This window comes from Gobius niger (genome assembly GCF_951799975.1).
Source record: "Gobius niger genome assembly, chromosome: 7".
Lineage (NCBI taxonomy): Eukaryota > Metazoa > Chordata > Actinopteri > Gobiiformes > Gobiidae > Gobius > Gobius niger.
In genome coordinates, this window is record NC_136858.1 from 29,663,302 (window position 1) to 29,682,250 (window position 18,949).

Genomic DNA, 18,949 nt, shown 5'->3' on the forward strand with positions numbered 1-18,949 from the left:
ATCAGGTTAATTTCCAATGTCAAGAAATGTGTGGAAAAATTGAGAATAATATGGGGAAAAATGGGGGGAAATTGTGCAATAAAAATGGGGCAAAACCAGGGGGAAATTTTGAATAAATTGGGGGGAAAATGGGGGGAGATATGGAAAATATTAGTAAGAAAAATTAGGGGGAAAAATTTGGAAAACAAGAAAAAATTGGGGCTAAAAATAGGGAAAGTGGGGCAAACATTGGGCAAAAGAATATGATAAAATGGGAAAAAAATAGGAAAAAAAATTCCCCATGTCAAAAATGGGGGGAAAAAAAACTTTATTTGAGCTGAAACAACCAAGTCACTTCCTTTAAAAGGACTGGATGTAAGTTGGTAATTTTATACTCTCTACTGCCACCTCTGGTCATATGCGTAACTGCAGCTTCTATTTTAAGCTCGTGCATGACGGCACTTTGGACCCGAAGTAACAGCTTTTTGAGTGACAGTGCAGGATTTTAGAGGCAGTCCCTTTAATGTTGTCCCTGGACCAACTAAAGATATAATATATATATTTTTTTTCTTCAATACCAGTAGTGCCTAAACTGTTTTTCCGATACCAGACTGGTAGCATTTAACGGTACCCAGCTCTAGCCAAGATCGACAAATAACTGCTTCTTGCAAAAAAAAAAGAAAATTACAGCGTATAGGGCCAACATGATACACTTTCTTGTGTGGCGAAGAAACCCGACTCTTCCCTTCTTCATGTTAAAATCTACAGTAGACATTTGTGAAATTGTGGGGGAATCGGAGTCAAAATGTCCGTCTGAATTAAAACCTGCGAATGGAGTGTCACATTAGGGAGGCCGCGTACGTAAAAGAGCCCGGGCTCAAAGGCTGCGGAAATGGACTGAAACGGTTTCCATACGCCAGTGTTTCTCCAGGTGTGTGAGTTGGCCAGAGGCGACGTTTCTTTTTGCTTTGGTGGGGGGCACTTCGTCAGCTGGATAACCTTGACCTTCTCCACGCCTCTGCTTCAATCCCCCCCCCCCCTCCCGTCTGCGCTCCCTGTCACACTGTACTGTGATGTCTGACAAGGAAAGCTGTGGAAATTTGGGGCACGTTTAAAGTACTTTTGATGTCATTGTGTCAGCGTGTTCGGTGTCGGTAATTGTTGCTGAGCTGGTCGGAGTTGTTCTTGTGTTGCAAACTGGCCGTGGCAAGTGACGTCAAACACAATGAAAGAAACTGTTAAAGCAAATAGTAATAACCATGACAGCGTACCATATAGGTCTTCATATGGTGGAAAAACTTTTTATGGACTTTTTGGAGTTGCTAAGTATACCAGTGCTCATTAAGATAAAAGCAAAACAACAGCAGCAGCAAAAAGTACCTATTATGCTGTATTTTTCTGACCTTTATGTCTTAATAGAAATTACTTTAATGCATTTTTTAGCCATTATTGTACATATGGGATCCTCAGCAGAAGTCTCCGGTAAATGCTGGGCAGTGCACTAGCCTCACCTCCAGGAAACCACTCCCCGTATTATCTGCATGTCCTCTCAGTCTCCTTGAACTCATCGAATGTTTACTTGCATCCATGTTTATATCTTGGGGAAGATTAAGTCAATGTTTCCCTTCTGAGCAACAATCGGATACAGTTATGGGCTCAGGTGTGTCAAATTCAAACCAGCCCGCTCGCCTCGAGGACTGGGAGACTGAGGTGAACCCAGTGATGCCAAGTCACTTGTATAACACTGTTTTGCCCGCAATTTTCGATGTTCTTTTCCCAATTTCCTTCTCACGCTGGTTTCCTATTAAACTAGCAAGGGCTGCACAATATTTGATAGAAATGATTGCAATATTGAAATCTAGTTTTGACAAAGTTAGAAAAAATGATTTCTTCCTGGATTTAGTTCAGAATTTAATAGTTTTATCCTTGTCCCTCTTGGCTGTAGTTCATACTATAATAATAAAAAAAAAACTACTGTAAATGAATGTATAAAATCTCACCTGTACTAAACAAGGATATTTTGGAGGCATCAAAATTGGAATCCGGTCACAATTTGGAAATGATTATTGCTCTCCCGTATTGTGCAGCCTCGGTTGAAAGCACTTGTAGTCGACTTCATTGATGAGCCTCCTCCACCTGTGTTTCCCCCTGGTGCCTGAAGGTGAGGCTAGTGCCGGTGAACTATGAGGACCCTCAGTTCAGTGCGACCTATGAGCAGTCGACCGCTCTGTACACGCGCTACCAGATGACCATTCACGGCGATGAGCCAGACGAGTGCAGTGAGAGCGAGGTACGGCATGCTTTTATTCTGCACATATAGTTCTTACTGCCGGGCACCGCTTCACAGACCACTCGCTTCAGCTGTTTACTCTGGGAGACCACTGCGGCTTTTCACTATTTTATGGGGTACACATTTTTGTTATTGAAAGCTTCTATAAAAAATGGATTCTGAGCCTTTGGTAAATTGAAAGCAACACGCTTCAAGGTTTTTCAGCCCATTTAAGCAAAACGTATTAATTTGTCATAGGTATCAAGCCAAGTAGAGTGCAATTATGAATGTTAATAACAAACATAATGTGGGGGTGCAGTGATCGAATATGCAAAAATTCAGGACGTTAATTATTTAAAAGCAGCATCATTCACGCCCACCTTTTTGATTTTATTCGTATGAAAGCAAATTAAAAACATTCAATTTACCAGGTTTGGAATGTAATGGAACTGTTCACCTCCGTATGTTGACTGCTGTGTTGAGCATAAACAGATGTGGCAGGAATGCTAAAGAGCTATGGCCCTCAAGCCATACGTGCGTTACCTAATATGCATTTGTGCAATGCCTGTAATGTGTAAAATGTGCATTTTGTAATACTGCAGATCTAGAGTTTAGGAAACAGGCGTCTTAGTCAACAACAATCCCTTGAGAAGTTTCAGTAACTCGATACCGATCAGGTCATTTTGGATTATTTAAATAACACTTTGACAGTACACATATAGAATGAGTCTGTGTTTCGGGCAAATGTAGGGCAGGGTTTGTAGAGGCAGTATCAAGTCACATTTAATGCTTTTCAATGGCATTTTTAAAGCAGTACTAAGTAGCTCATACCCCTAGAGGCCATAAGCGCCACTGCAGGTGTCATAGCATGTTGCATTTTTTTTACTAATTAATTGTCTGTGAGAGTTAATACTACGCTGACAGAAAAGACAAAGGGAGAGAGGCATATTGCACATCCAAATTACACAATGAAGATCATTTTTTCCACTCAAACTTGGCTGTAAATACTGTTTAAGTGGCACTAGCCCGCAGTTAGCTTGGCCCGTTAGCCTGTTAGCTTCTTCTTCGTGATTTCATTTATGTGTATTGCGCCTCCAACCCGGAGCAAGCAAAGTTGCAAGGGTAGTTTTCTAGCCAGAGACACCGGGGGGAGATGAGAAGACCCCCCAATCATCATCTCATTGACACTTGTATTACCCCCAGAGGGACTACGAAAAGGATTTATTAAGGTAAACAAGTTACTTAGTACTGCTTTAATGCCGTAAAGCAGAAAAATATCTGTGCATTTCTTAAGATTTGCAAACATTTCAACAAACAGGAAAGAAAACTGGACAAAGCAATTGGTAAATTTCAACTAAAAGTGCGACTGAATATGTTTTAGACCATCATTTTGGAATTTTCAATGAACTTATACAGTTAATATTTATTATTTGTTGAGCAATGTCATAATTTTCCAATAAATTTAGATATAATGCCAAAGTTTGAATCTAATTTAATGCTTTTTAATTACATTCAAAGCCTTGATTTTGGCTATATTAATTTAATGACTTTGAATGCTTTTGGGAGACCAAGGAAAAGACTTGTCCTGCACGGGAGTGTTTTCAGTCGTGTCCTAAATAAAACACGTTTTTAATTTAACATTGAAATCTTCTTGAGACCCCCCCCCCCCCCTCCTGTATTATAAAAAAGAATAAATTGAACTCACCTGTGCTGTTTACAAACAATTAAACCATCCTCGTACACCTATGGCTTACCTAAAAATAAACACAAGTGGATAGAGTCTAGTCAGGAAGGATGCAGAGAGTTCCCACTAACCTGAGAGAGCCTTTTGTCCCCCAGGGCTGGAAAAAACAACCTCCTCCACGCACCCTTCCTCGCTCCTGCCAAGCAAGCCTCGCTAAATTACTAAATTCTCCAGCTTGTAAAAAGTCAGGTAATTAATAAATAATAAAAGCTGTCAGATCGGGCAGACTGGGGCAGATTCTTTCCTACTTCCATAACACCATCTCTGTTAATGGGGATGGAGAGTTTGTGAGCTGCAGGTTTTTACAACTTTGACATCGAACGGGTTCACTGGCAAGAAAAATAACTTCTATAAATGATTTAAATGTACAATAAAGCCTCTGTTGGGTAGCCAGGTTGAGTTTTTTGGGAGTTTCCAGATATCTGATTGGCATACGTTGATTTACGATTGGGCTAATTGCTCCTAACGTCTTTCCCATTTATTGTTCGCTTCATTGTAAAGTATTTGGCAAAGCAAAACTATATCCAACTTTTATAAGTGTGATCTATGCCTCATATACAGTACATTCATTTTATTGGAGTATGCTATAGTGCTGTAAAATGATTGCAATCGGATTGAAATCGCTATTTGAATAGTTGCAATTAGCGAAGGCAGTACCTGTACCTGTACCAGCACCTGCCTTCGCTAAATGCAGTACGGGCACAGGTGCTGCCAGATGTATCCCTGGTGTCTTCAGTTCATGCTTTGCTCCTCAACATGTCTAAAATGTGCACAGTAGATCATTCTCCGATCACATTTGCAATAAATATCAGAGAAATAGCAATACAATCGTTTCCCAAAATGGTGCGGCCCTAATACTGTCACCAGTGCCTTTCACTTTAGTCTCCAAGATCAACTCCTACCGTCCCCCCTCAAACTCATTAGGTTTTATTGTATTCCATTTACCTTGACTCATTTTGACAGCTCAATAGTCTGCAATGAACCACAATTTACTTTAACTGTTCCCAGAAATATGCCCCCACTGTTTGGCATCAACAATACTTACTGCTTACATGGGTGTTTAGATGCAATTTAGTTGATGGCAGTAATACATGCAAGTAACCAATTAGGTAAGTTTAAATAAAAACGACGAGACTTTTCCTTTTCCTTATTAAGACAAAAATTACAGAATATTTGTCTTACTTAGCATTTTCATATGGAGTCTTTTATATGTAGCCACATAAAGGGTAGAAAAGCAGAAAAGCCCAATATTTGGCCAAATCATTCACTTTGAGATACAATTTAATTGGATATGAATGTCATTTTCAAGAGGGTTTCCCATAATGATACTTATAAATTAAAAAGGCCAAGTCTTTAATAGTAGTATTTTTGTTTCCACTTTAATTCAGCCCATTACAAGTTCATGATCTTTTGTTCCATCTCGGCCTTGTTTGGTCCAAGGATCCAAAGACCTCTTCTTTGGAACCTGCCACATGCAGACAGATTTATGCCTTATGGTACAAAATATTCTGAGGATAAATACATTGCATTAATTTAATAGCATTGTTGGGTCTGGCGTTATAATTCATGTGTATGGACAAAAAAAGCATGACCATGAAAATAAAATGTTGGTCATTAAGGTGAATCCTCCCAGCCAGGTGATTCTGACCATCAGCCTGGCTCCACATCTGGAGATGGATCACCGGGCGTGGTACTGCCGTCGCCCACTGCTCCTTACGGGTTGTCCCAGCAGTGTTGAAGGATGGGTCAAATGTAGAGGACAAATTTCGTTGTACAGTTGTTGTATGATGACCAATAAAGCACCTTAACCTTAACCTAAAGAGCTCTTCTCAAAGAGTGGGACCCAGAGACACAAACTGAATAAGCTGGTCTTTTCCCTATTCAAGTACAGGTTGCTTGTCCTGCATTATGAAATATGTTTTTTGAATGGTAGCCCTAAATCTGCATAGACTACCACATGCTCCTCACATTTGTACTAAGCATAATGAATAAGCAGAATGTAAGAGGAGAAGCAGCTACAGCAAACTCCAATTTCAACTTCAACTATTTATTGAACATACTACTTAGTATGTGGATACAGTCAGCCTGGCCCCGAGCCAACCACTAATAGAGATTGTGTGTGTGAGTTGACCTTGGCTAAATTGTTCTTATCATCCGACTGTGTGTTGCCCCCAGAGTGAATTAGCTTTGTTTGTTTAGGGATGTATGCATTTCCTGTTCATGGCATTACTGGACCTCTGCCAGCTATTATTGCGATCATTTCCGCTCTTGTTTTCCAGAGTGCGTTAAAGGGGCCCATGTATGCTATATACATGCAGCTATTTGTACACACACATAACACACATGCATTCACTCACACTTAGCGGGCTTAACTGTTGTGCCGAGGCATGACGCAGAGTTCCTGCACATGTGGCGTTCATTTTGGGGAAAACAAATTCAACTTAATCGCTATTTACTCTTCCCTGATGGCCACAATCTCAACAATTGCACTTGGGGGAAATGGTTGGAAAGGTGGTGAAGTGGGCTGGCCTGTGCAACGTCATGGCTATGGATACTTGAACTTTGTGGCTATACTGTATTAAGCTATGTCTAGACTTCACTTTGCTGTACTTCCCAAACAAAAAAACGGGTACAGGGCCTTTAAAAATGTATCGATATGTTTAATCGGTAAAACATGTACCGTTGCTTTATTATGCAAAAGTGTGCATGAATTGATAGCACAGCATTTTTGCCTAAAGAGAACAAGCTCTTACTGTGCAATTATTTGTACCCTCCATTGCAAGATGGGGCATTTGCCTTTGGAGAGGTCTACATCATGTAGGTCTGCTGCATGCTGGGATTGTCGCCGTTAAGGGGATTCTTTCTTAACTAATAGGTTGCATTTATGTGACATTATGGCTTTCTAAAGAGAGTAAAGTTAAATTTGGAGGTGGTGGGCAGCTGCGAATTCTATTAAAGGGGCTTGATGCTAGTTAGCCATTTTATACTCACTACTGCCACCTCAGGTCATACGTGTAACTGCACCTTCTATATTAAGCTGGTGCGTGACGGCACTTCGGACCCGAATTAACACCTTTTTGAGTGACAGTGCAGGATTTTAGAAGCAATTGTGGTGAACAGGTCTGGGCTCATTCTACACGTTAGGACATGTAGGGGGAGGAAAATACATAATTTTGACATTTTTAAACTCTGTATAGTCCCTTTAAGGTAACTATTCTAGTTAGTCTAATATTTCTGCCAGCCCAGATGAAGCACAAACTGTCACAAAGCTCAACGTTCCTACTATCAACACAAATTAACTAGGTACAAGCACTTTAAATAAAGGTCCAAAAGTGATGACAGAATTTATATGCTTCATGTTGGTCAATAGAAATAATTTTCAACTACAATATTAATGTTCCAGATCTGTTCCGGTCACTTCCAAATGACAAGTAGAGTCAACATTTGTAGATTTTCTTTCAAAAACGTCCATACGGTTGTATTATGCCCTTCCCTCGAAAGTTCTGGACCGTGGTCCGTGAACATTGCATATATGCCTTTAAACAAACAATGACACAGTGAGCACATTGTGTGGTGTGGAAAAAATGCCTGACTGAGTTTAATAGGTTTTTAATGTAGGGGACTAAATAGACACCTCGTCCCTCAAATAAATTGCCCAATTTCTGCTCGTAAAAGCTCAATGGCCAAAAGTCTATAAGTGGTAATTAGACAGATGTGTCTACGTGTGTTGTGTGTGTGCTCGTAAATGTTTACAGATGTGTGTTTACTAAGAAAGGGAGAGTTGCAGCGATGGACTCCGTGTGCAGGAGAGACGGTGCTCGATCACTTCACGGTTTGATGCAGTGGCTTCCTATTGGTAAAAGTGGTTGTACATTTTGCGTTGTGAGCGATGTCATAGTTTTTGCTTGTGTCAGCTCGGGCCGCCTCTGTTGTTTGTCGATGTGCGGAGATGGGACAGCGCTGCCAGACTCCAGCAGAGGAACCTCTAATGGCTGAGCAGACTTGACACAAAGCGTTTGAGAGTGGTTATAGAGTATGCTTTTCTCAAGGGACCGTAAAGGCGGAAAGGAAATCATTGTGACTGTTTAAAGTATAGATTTAGATTACTGTCAGTATTTTAGTAATGGAGGCTGCCGTGAGTTGGGTTTTACCAGTTTAATGATTCTCCTGGAAAGTTCCACACAAATCCCAATGCCGTAATCCAGGATATTTTCAGTAAATTCCGGATGAAGGTTGATGATTGTGTGAGGGGAATATGCTGTTTTTTATCTGGATGATTTGGTGATGATAAAGGTGTCTTTTTTAGTGAGATTAAATGTCAATAAATATAATAAATCGTAATGAATCAACTGTATTTACTTCATCATTTCCTTCAGTAGCCATTGTCACACATGTGCAAATTCATACGGTTTGTGTCTCTATTTGGCAGGGCATTTGTTTTTGTGTGAAGCCTTTATTAGAGCCCCTAAGCTCTGCGCCGGCCATTATGAGTTTTTGCTGTTGGTAATTTGTGCACTCGCTGAGCAGTAGTCGCTGTGGAGCTGCAGTGGAAAATTACACTTTACTGGCCGGGTTTCACAGGTGGGGAACCCGATAAGCATTTTTTCGCATGAGCAAAGATCATTGTCGACAAAACAGATGTAGCAACTGTGATGTCATGGAAACTGTTTCAATCGTGCAAATACGTACAAATGAAAGCAATTGTTTAAACAAAGGACTGCTTCTTGTTTACTACCGCGAGGTGTAAAGTGATCTTTTATAGAAGCTGGGACATGTTTGCTTGGTATGCGGGCCTTTTGGTGCTCAGGAGGCTTAAAATTAGGTCTGAATGTAGAATCGCCTTGGTCCTATTTAGACATTTTATTATCTTTTTCTGTAATAAATGCGCTTTGCATGTCTTAAAGGTGCATTATGGAACTTTTTATGTGAAAACATTTTTATTTATTTGACCTTTTAGTGACCCAGTGGTTAACGTGGCAACTTTAAATTATAATAATGTGGCCTCTATGATTCTCCAGCATCCAACGGTTTTAGAGTTTCTAAAGGTTTTCATTGCTGACGGAACCACTCACCAGAAAACCTAGAAAAACATTGGTCCTGGAGCGTTGTAGAGGCCACTGTGATGGAAAAGGGGCCATGCTGACCACTCATACAGCCATCGGGTCACAAAAAGGTAAATTACGCACATAAAAAGTTCCATAATGCACCTTTAACAACAGACTAACAAGTTAACCATGCAATGCAAGTGGGGAAAAATATATAATAATATATATTATATGTTTTTAGGTGAAGGTAATAATATCTGACAGAGCGTTAAGATTACCAGTACAGCTTCTCCCTTTCAAAATCTCCCTTGTGTAAAATCGCGATACAGTAAGTTATTAAGATAAGTAATATGTTTATCTTAAAGAAATGTGTCAAAAGAGAACAGTCATGTGTCCAAAGTTTATAAACCATAAGACATTTATTGAAGTAGAAGAAGAACTTCATTTATATGGTGCCTTTCACAGACATAGTCACAAAGCGCTTTACCATTTTGCATTCACTCCATACTCTGTGATGTTCAGTTTCCTCTGACCACCACATTACACTCACACACACACACACACATCATTATCCTGGCCTATTGTACATGTTTTTTAGTGGTATTGAAATCCGGACTACCCAGTGGAAACCTTACGCAGACATGGGGAGAGCATGCAAACTCCACACAGAAAGGGCCCGTCCAGGTGGGAATCGAACGCCCGACCTTCTAGCTTTGAAGCAAGAGCTCTAACCACTGCGCTACCATGCTGCCCAGTGCTAAGATTGAAAAGTGCATGATCACAAAATGACAAAGTGATGTGCATAATGAAAATGCCTCCAAACACAAGTATTGAAAGTATTTCGCTACAATACAATATTTTGTCACAGCCGTAGTAAAAATCACTGCATTTTTCATAGTAGTTGCTGTTACTAACTGTTTTCCAGTGAACACACACATTGCCAAATAAACAGCGTTGGTGGTGATTGTAGAGATTTCCCGCAACCATTAGATCATCTAGTTAATAATAAGCAGGGGGAAGACAGATGTTCCGCACTGAGTGAGGCGGTGCTGCTGCGTCAACAGTAAAAACAGAGATTCCTCACTTACTGAGTACGGAGTATTGTCAGTAGGACTCCGAGACTGGCAGGTGTTGCTACAAAGGAAGTAAATAATGCTTGTTTAGAGAATGAATGCTACTTTGTGCTATTTACTCTGTCCATAGACGCCACACTCGTGAAGTTAAAGCTATGGTGAATTTGCAGAGATTTTGCAAGAATTCTATGCATATGGCCTCTCCATGCGCACTCACACAACAACACATCACCTAAAACACCACCTGTAAATTTCCTATGCAGCGTTTACATTGTATCATGTATTTGGGCAATATCAGTGGAACAAAGGGAGATACCGTGAACCCCCATAAAACCAGTGGTTGCATGTTGGTGCTGATCAAGCATGATGCCCGTGTCTCAGAGTTGAAAGATGTTGATGTCAGTTTACATCACTTTGTCTCTCTTGGACTCTCTGCTTCCTGTGTTTACGAGGCTTGCACAACACTCGCCGCACGTTGAATCATTTCCACCAACAATGAGCGAAAGCGTCTCGGCTCAGAGCATTCCTGGAGAAACATAAATTCAGATTGTGTTGCAGGGTTCGTGCCTCTCTTAGACCCGGAGTGAGTAAACCAAAAAGCTGTCCATCATCGCGTTTTACTGTGGCCTCCCTGGTTCCCATTATGAAAAGATTTTGGCCCTAAACATAGAGGCACGCAGCATTTTGGCCTTTAATCCTTCAAAATACACTGCTCGCTCAAACCATAGCCGTAAAAGCAAAAGCACGAAGGAGAAAAAAAACGCGTATTTCCACAGACATAAAGTTAATTGAAATCTGCTGTGCGTTTTTTCTAGCGCGTTTTGGACGTAAAGCTATTTTAACGTTGACAACACTTGCTTATTTGAGCCGTCACTGCGGCCTCCCTGGACTGTAAGCCTCCTCCAGACTTGATGGCCTGAGTGTTTTCGCTTGTGTAAATACCGCTCTTCCTTTTCGTGCCCCTTTTGTCAGTGAGGGGCAGCGGCCGACATGCGACACCTGAGTAAGGAGAAAAAAGGAGGAGGGTTAGACTAAATTGGACAGCTACAGAGGCGTGTATGGTTTTCATTTGTGCCTTTTCACAGAAGTTGGTGACCCGGAGAGCTAACTGTTTTTCTCTCTTCTCTTTCCACAGTTCCGGAGATTTCTATGTGATTCACCGCTAGAGGTATGTACAGTATATCCTGTTGACAGTCTAATAAAACCTTTTAAAGTCTCTTTTCAGCCATGGGTGTTGCCTGTAATGACATGCCCCAGTCCAGAAAGGGTCTTCCTGCCATAATTACTGTCATTGATGGAATAAAGGAAAGTAAATCTGCCTTTCCTGCTGAACACACTCACATTGTTCCTAAGTGTTGTCAGTCGCACACAAAAGAAGATGAATGTATATTCCAGTGGTGCGAAAAATGTGGTGGGGTAGCACCCATGGTACACTGGTCATCTGTAATAATAGCGTGAAATATCCGCTTCGGCAATACTCTTAACATAACAGTCATCTAAAAGGCGTTTGTCTTTTTAAGCTTGTTCTCATTGAGTGCTTTTTCAAGTAGAATTTGCACCAATTTGCATAAACTCTACACTTTTTGAATGAGTTCTTGGCAAAAACAAGGCACTGTAGATACAACACGGCTCTATCCCTTAAATGTGTCTGTGTGAAAGGCAAATATTTCATTTGAATACTACTAAGTCAGTCCATATTTCCAACTTTCATATATGTTATTATTGCTAAAAATAAAATACAGTCTGCAAAATGGCGCCCAAAACCGAAAAGTCATTTAAGGGAAACACCGGGAATGCCTTGTTCTCTTCTAAACCCTGCAGATTGCCTTTTATCAGTGTGGTGAGTCCTGTTTTTTCACGTCGAGTTTTAAATTAGCTGCTTATGAAAAGTGAGCGTGTTGGAGGGGAGCAGTGAAATGTGGCGTCCAGATTGCGCTGTGGCGTGTTGACTTTCCTCTGGCCTTGACATGAGCGGGACATACGGCTCCTCACTTTGGGTGGTGTGCTACAAATTAAAGGCTGATTAGGCGGCTCTGCGGGCACCACTCCGGGACCCAGCAGATGGTTCCTGTAGCTCTAGTTAATACTGTACAATGAAGCATAAAGCCACGCTGCAGAATGTACATATGCTCAAGTCGAAAGTGGTAAGTGAGGCCAAGTTCATGTGAGGAGGAGGCCAAAAGGATGAGTAGAGAAACAAAAGCGTTTTATGGATGGAGTGTATTACAGCGAGGATCTTTTTTGGTCATGTCTGTCAGAAATCTGTCTCTCACATGCAATATTAGGTTTTATATGGATATGATCTTGTACCATAAAATATACAATTTCATGCAGTAAGGTTTCTTAGATTTACTGGAAATAGCCTTGGCAGCATTACTTTGCACTGCCCTTCCCAAACCCGGTTACCCTTGTTAAAATTCAGCTAGTACCGCCTGCAAAAAAACACATTGTTTCTCTGCACCTTCAAGTACAATGGGAGTCTTAAAGGATTCATGGTTTTAAGCTTCTGTGTTTCTGCGATGAGATGCTGAGGGGCCAAGGCTCAGTCACCGCTACGTCTTCATTCGGACGCAAAACAAATAACTTCACGGCCATTTTAATAGGAATGGCATTGGAAAAAAACACAAAGAACAGAGATGCAGCAGCGCGGTCACTGTGTGGGACCTTTTCCTGGACCCTCCGGTCTTCTCTAATGAATATCATTAGTGTTTATAGGAAACCAGCTTTTATCACCTCGTCAAAGCTGGCGGCCAGGCACTTGGAGAGAGCACTGGTTTGCTTTCGCACATTAACAGGAGAACATTGAAAACGGTGATTCTTACATTTTCACACCACTTAAGGAAATATTTGACTTAAATGTACCAATGTCAAGACTAAGCCAGGTTTATTCTATTTAATTAGGAATTAAATGTTTATTACTGACAGTGACTAAACCATGTGAACCACAGGTAAACTAAACTAGTAGTACATCAGGAGAAAACCAGGACTAAACGTGGAAAAAATCCAGACCTCTTCTCCCGCCAACATCCGTGTTTGAGAACTTGCCTTTAACCAATATCGGTCTTGCTCGTTGGGCCCATTTTCCCTCCTGCTTCCATTTCCTCTTCGGTTCCCTCAAATTTATCATTATTATTATGCTTTTCTGGCTGCATCTGCGTGTAGTGTGCATCTGTCTTCCATCAGCGTGCCATTAAAATACACAGACACTCACCACATGGACCTGCGTAATGTGTGGCTCCTCATCTCTCATGTAAAGCCCTATTTGTCCTAATGTATGTAAACAGCGCGATTCCAAATTCGACGGCCAGCTCGTCTCATTGTTTGTTTGGGGAGCTGTTCCGTTGAAATTGCGGAGGGTTCGTGCCGAAAGCCGGATGCAATTAGCATCATCTTCCACCAATTCCCTGCCTCGTTCATGCGTTCACACACACAAAGACAGACACGATTAGGATCTCCATTTGGACTTTTTAGCATGTTAAGGCTTTCGCAGGTGTCTAATGGCTTTCGCTATTGGACAGAAGGTCTAAAAGTAATGTATTCAGACAGTCTAAACATAGAAGTAATTAAAAAATTGCATCTAGTACAAAATTTAAACATTTGATTTTATGAAAATAAAGTAAGAAATACCCTCCCCCAATATCCCTGTTTAAAATAAAGCATTGGATAAAACTTACGGGAAAAATGCCCAAAATGTATTTGAAGGGATATTTCAGAATTTTTTACATAGGGCCTCATTTCATAGTGATCCAGAGTGTTGTTGATTTTTGGAGATATATATATTTTTAATTCATGCAGTCCTTATATTTGAAGAGTTTAGTGGTGCTAGGCTAGTGCTTGGCTAGCGCATGTCTATTGGAACTAGTAGCCTGCATTGAAAACCTCTTCAAAATCATCAGGTAGTCCTCCAAACGTTGCCATATGCGAGTTGTTGAAAGCTCCTTTGTGAATTCGAGGTGAGGTTGCAGGTAAATAAGCTACTGTAGATCCGGTAACCTAGCAGATCACTCCGCCGCTGCTTAGCTTACAGCCAGGAAGCTGATGCTGCTCAAATATAAGTTATTTTAAATGCAAAATGGTTATATTTCAAAAATGATTCAGTCAACACAGACATTTATATCTGTAGGCTGGTGTTGAAAGTGATTTGCCTCAGGTGCACTGTGCTTGGGTCAGACTGTTTTTAATGCAGGCTACTAGTTACCATAGACATGCACTAGCCTAGCACTAGCCTAGCACCAACTCTTCAAATATAAGGACTGCATGAATTAAAAAAAATACATATATATCTCCAGAAATCAACAACGCTCTGGATAACTAGGAAATGAGGCCCTATTACAGAAATCCCTTTAATCAGAAAGATGCAATCTCGAAACAGGTAAATAAATGTATATTAGGAGATAATAAACTACTATTCAGAGGTGCCAGTTACTTGAGTTCATGTTACAGAGTAAATGTACTTCATTACTTTGTGCATGTGTGTTTTATGGACTGGACCAAGTTCATGCACCCATCCTGCTTCTATTTACTCTCTTTATGGCCTCCGTATGTGTCTCACCAAAGGGCAAACACTCATTAACAGGGTGTTGGCCAATTAGTCACTGCGTTTTTTATGATCCCAGACCCTTGGCCACACCACAAACACTCAACCATCCTCGAGATTTTCTTCAGATACGGTCCCTCCTCCGTGGCTTAACAATTGACCAAAATATCAAACTATATATACAACTATTAATCAGTTTTCTATTTATTTCTTATAATTATTACAAGATACGAACATCCATAGGAACATAATATTCCTTCAGATGTTAAATCACTTAGTTGTAATTACTGCACACACTAAAGCATCCATTCATGTTATGTGGGATAGGGCTATAATCTGTACGCTATTGGCATTACTTGTTTGGGGAAATAAATTACTGTAGATGTTCACCAGATTGAGGTCCTGTAATAGCCATTATACATTTTCTGACCATAATTCATATGTTGACCTTTTTCTAAGTCTAATGCAGCAATTAAACAGATTAATGTGAATTTGATTTCTAATGTTTGTAACCTATTAACTACAATTGGCAATCCATTTTTCTGGGACTCCCCTGTAAAAGAAATTCTGAATCTCAGTGGGGCTTTCTTCGGCTTTAGATTTCCGATTTTTTCCAGCTTGTGAGTGGCAAGTGAAATGACTGACACATTGAGAAAATATACTCTCTCTGTACCAACTTGAAAGCTTTGCAGGAAACTCGCTGCGTGACAGGTCTTCACAGTACGGGCGCTGTATTGCGGATAAAACAAACTAACAGAACAGCCTTTACCTATTTTCACAGTAGATAAGGCGCTGCTGTGATGTCGTGCTGAGTGCAGCGCCATATGTGAGCGATTTGCGAGTGCAGGGGGAAGCACTGGGTGGTTTAAAATGTTCCCCCAAAACTGTTTAGATTGTTGTCACAGTGGCAAGGACACAACCATTAGGCCGTCCGCTGAGGTGAGGCCCGGGTCAGTCACACAAGATTTGTCTTTTAAACGGCATGAAGTTCCAAATATACAATCTGGAGCCGCTGTCGAATTCCCCTGCCTCCACTCCAACCTGCGCAATTTACTTCAAATATGTAGAAAGAAGAAAAAAGAATCATTCATGCCTTCTTTGACAAAGGTAAAAGCCCACACTCATAGCTTTTAAATGGCGCAGAGGGGCCGCTGACAAACCCCGCAGTGTTTTGGGGGGAGAAATAACAGGCTGTGGGGCTTTCACTGTGGACAGGTCCCGGAGTAGAACCATGAGTCTCTAAGTGCTGCAGATGTGGGGTCTGTCACACATCAGAGCCCGCAGATGCCTCTGTTCATGACCACTTTGTACCTGTTAGTGATGCTAATTTCAAGCTTGTATCATGTGATTTTTTTTTTAAGGATTTTTTGCTCTAAAGGCTTTACTTATTTCAGGATTTTTTACATAGGGCCTCATTTCCTAGTTATCCAGAGTGTTGTTGATTTCTGAAGATATATTTTTAATTCATGCAGTCCTTATATTTGAAGAGTTTAGTGGTGCTAGGCTAGTGCTAGGCTAGCGCATGGTAACTAGTAGCCTGCTTTGAAAATGTCTTCAAAATCATCGGGTAGTCCTCCAGATGTTGCCATATCTGATTTGTAGAAAGCTCCTTTGTGAATTCCACGTGTAGCAATGCCGGCCACAGGTAAAAAAAACTACTGTAGATCCGGCAACCTAGCAAATCACTCCGCCACTGCGTAGCTTACAACCAGGAAGCAGATGCTGCTCAGATTTAAGTTCTTTTAAATGCAAAATGGTTATATTTAAACAATTATTCAGTCAACACAGACATTTATATCAGTAGTCTGGTGTTATAACTTATAAGTGATTTGCCTCAGGTGCACTGTGCTTGGGTCAGATTGTTTTTAGGCTACTAGTTACCATAGACATGCGCTAGCCTAGCACTAGCCTAGCACCACTAAACTCTTCAAATATAAGGACTGCATGAATTGAAAAAAATAAAAAAAATCTCCAGAAATCAACAACTACGATAACTAGGAAATTAGGCCCAATGGCAAAAATCTTGAAATATCCCTTTAATAGGACAGTACAGTACGGTTTGAAGAGCAGGGAGTCAAACCCACAACAACTGCTGATGTTTCTAATTTGGATCTATCCAGAACCTATTCAGTACACAACATTACGAAACAAAATTCTGAGCATTTTTTGTTTCAGTCTATTGGAACATACTCCTTCTTGAAGACCTATATAAAGTTAGCCTTGCAGCATTTGTAACAAAAGACACATTGAAAGGCAATATCTGTACACCCCCTCAGACTCCCTCATAATATTGTCGCCACTTCTGGGGACAGCGTAAAGGCTTGATATTTATGTAGCGGCGCGGAGAGTGTGTGTCTTGTTGATGTTTGGCCAGGTTTCATTCATTCAGAGTGACCCTCAGTGGCGCAGCGTTTTAGCCTGCTCGCTCCCCCAGTGTTGTGATAACTAGCAGCGTCTGTGCGTGCTAACCTGATCCAGATGAACACTCCGATCCTGTTACTCATTCAGACAGACGCAAACATAGGCCAATACCTGGGCTTAATGTGACTTTTAACCTTAACCCCTCCTGCTTAAGCCCCTGATAAAAGCCCGTCTTGTGGGTTGATTGAAAAAACCCAGCATGCGGATCCCGACGCAAAATGAAATGTGTGTCAAGCCCTTAACGGTTTTATAAATGGGGTATGGGCTCAGGCTCAAACTCTGAGGTTCCACATGGAGAGAGCAGACCTATACTGTAAAACCAAAATCCTTCAAAATCATCCCAAAATTTACCACCTCATACATTTTGTGGACCATCAAGGCCAGATCAAGATCAAATCAGGACTAATTTGGGTCTCACAAAGGTCCAGAATAATACAAATACAATACAAACATTTGCAGTTGTATAATGACAATAAAGGCACCTTAACCATAATAACCTTGCCGCAGTAGACACTGAGTACTAGCTGAGGAAGTCCAAGGATCATTAGTAGTACTGTACATGCACATACCATTGTAGTTTAGTTTAGTTTAGTTTATGTGTTTTTTTTTTACAGAGACCATGTACAAAATACAGTTATCTTCAAGAAAAGATGCTTTGTACCATTACAAATACCTGCATTAGCATTAGCTTATCATTAACCTTTTAAAATGTATTCGATGCTTTCCTGAAACAAACCATCACAGCCTTTAATGTACACAAAATACTGAAAAACTTCTGCTACAATATTACATGAACAATTCAGCTGGGCAGATGTTGACACAGCTGGTTATCGAGGATGTATTTCTTTAAGTTTCAAGAGTTCAGATCGACAGACAATTTTCAAAGTTCATTCTGCAAAATTTAAATTTCATGTCCCTTTTGCTTCAATTTTTACTACCTGCTCACACTGTATTGCAAATTATGCTTCATGTTAGTTTAGTTAGTTTAGTCATTGCTCATTTTTTTTTATTTTGTCTAATTATCTATTGTAATATGTAACAGATTTACAGCTGAAGTATTTTCCATACGGTTTCAGCTGTTTACCAAAATGAGTCAACTCTTTGTGGAACGTTAACTGCAGAGTAATAGTATGTTAAAAATTGTTAAAAAGAAAATAACCTTCATTAGTTTGATATTTATATGCTACAAATGGTTTCAAATGGTGACTATAATAACTATAAATAGTGCCTATAGGTTGCGTGAATGTGTCTGGTTTTGCAGTGTATAGGAGAAAACTTGGCGTCCCTCCACCACCGCCGCACGCTAAAATGTCTTGTGCTCATGCCGGGCTCTTTATTAAAAATCCCTCTCCCGGAGTGTTTCTGTGGTCAGTCCCCTCCGTCTCCAGCCCCCCTTACCCCCGTCCCGCCTCTGCTCTCTCCCCACATTTGGGAGCCATTAGCGGACAGAAAGTGAGGCTACTGTACAGCCCCGCTCACACATAATGCGTGGGGCCTGGCAGGGGAAGAAACGGCATATTACAGTCCATAATCATACAGGTGTGGCAGATCTGCTCCACCGAGTCAAACGGTCTCTCATAAAAACAGCCTTTTCACTCCTCTGTGATTCATAGATTTTATATCCTCGATCCACAAGAGCGCTACTATTGAACTGAGAAGTGACCAATGTTCCTCACATTTGTGTCTCTGTCTCCAGGAGGCAATGGACCAAGTTGTGCTATTAGGTTTTTCACGAGGAACCGTTTTGCTCCATATACAGACACAGACATATTCTTTTCTATTATTATTGTAAGTGTACTTATAGATTAGATAATGTTCATATAATATCAGAGTTAACAATCGGAAAAGTCTATCATAATTTAGAAGCTTTTTGTACCACTC

General features: G+C 40.7%; 1 protein-coding gene across 2 annotated transcripts in view; it reads left to right on the forward strand.

Annotated features, from left to right (window-relative positions):
• ate1 (arginyltransferase 1) overlaps positions 1-18,949 on the forward strand; it is a 77,534-nt gene that overhangs the window by 16,118 nt on the left and 42,467 nt on the right. Inside the window, exons 7-8 of one of the 2 annotated variants that reach the window (XM_079559780.1) lie at positions 2,141-2,269; positions 11,246-11,278. In XM_079559780.1, the coding sequence (XP_079415906.1) occupies positions 2,141-2,269; positions 11,246-11,278 (162 nt within the window). The remainder of the gene's footprint in view (positions 1-2,140; positions 2,270-11,245; positions 11,279-18,949) is intronic. The other variant, XM_079559779.1, reaches the window with a different exon arrangement.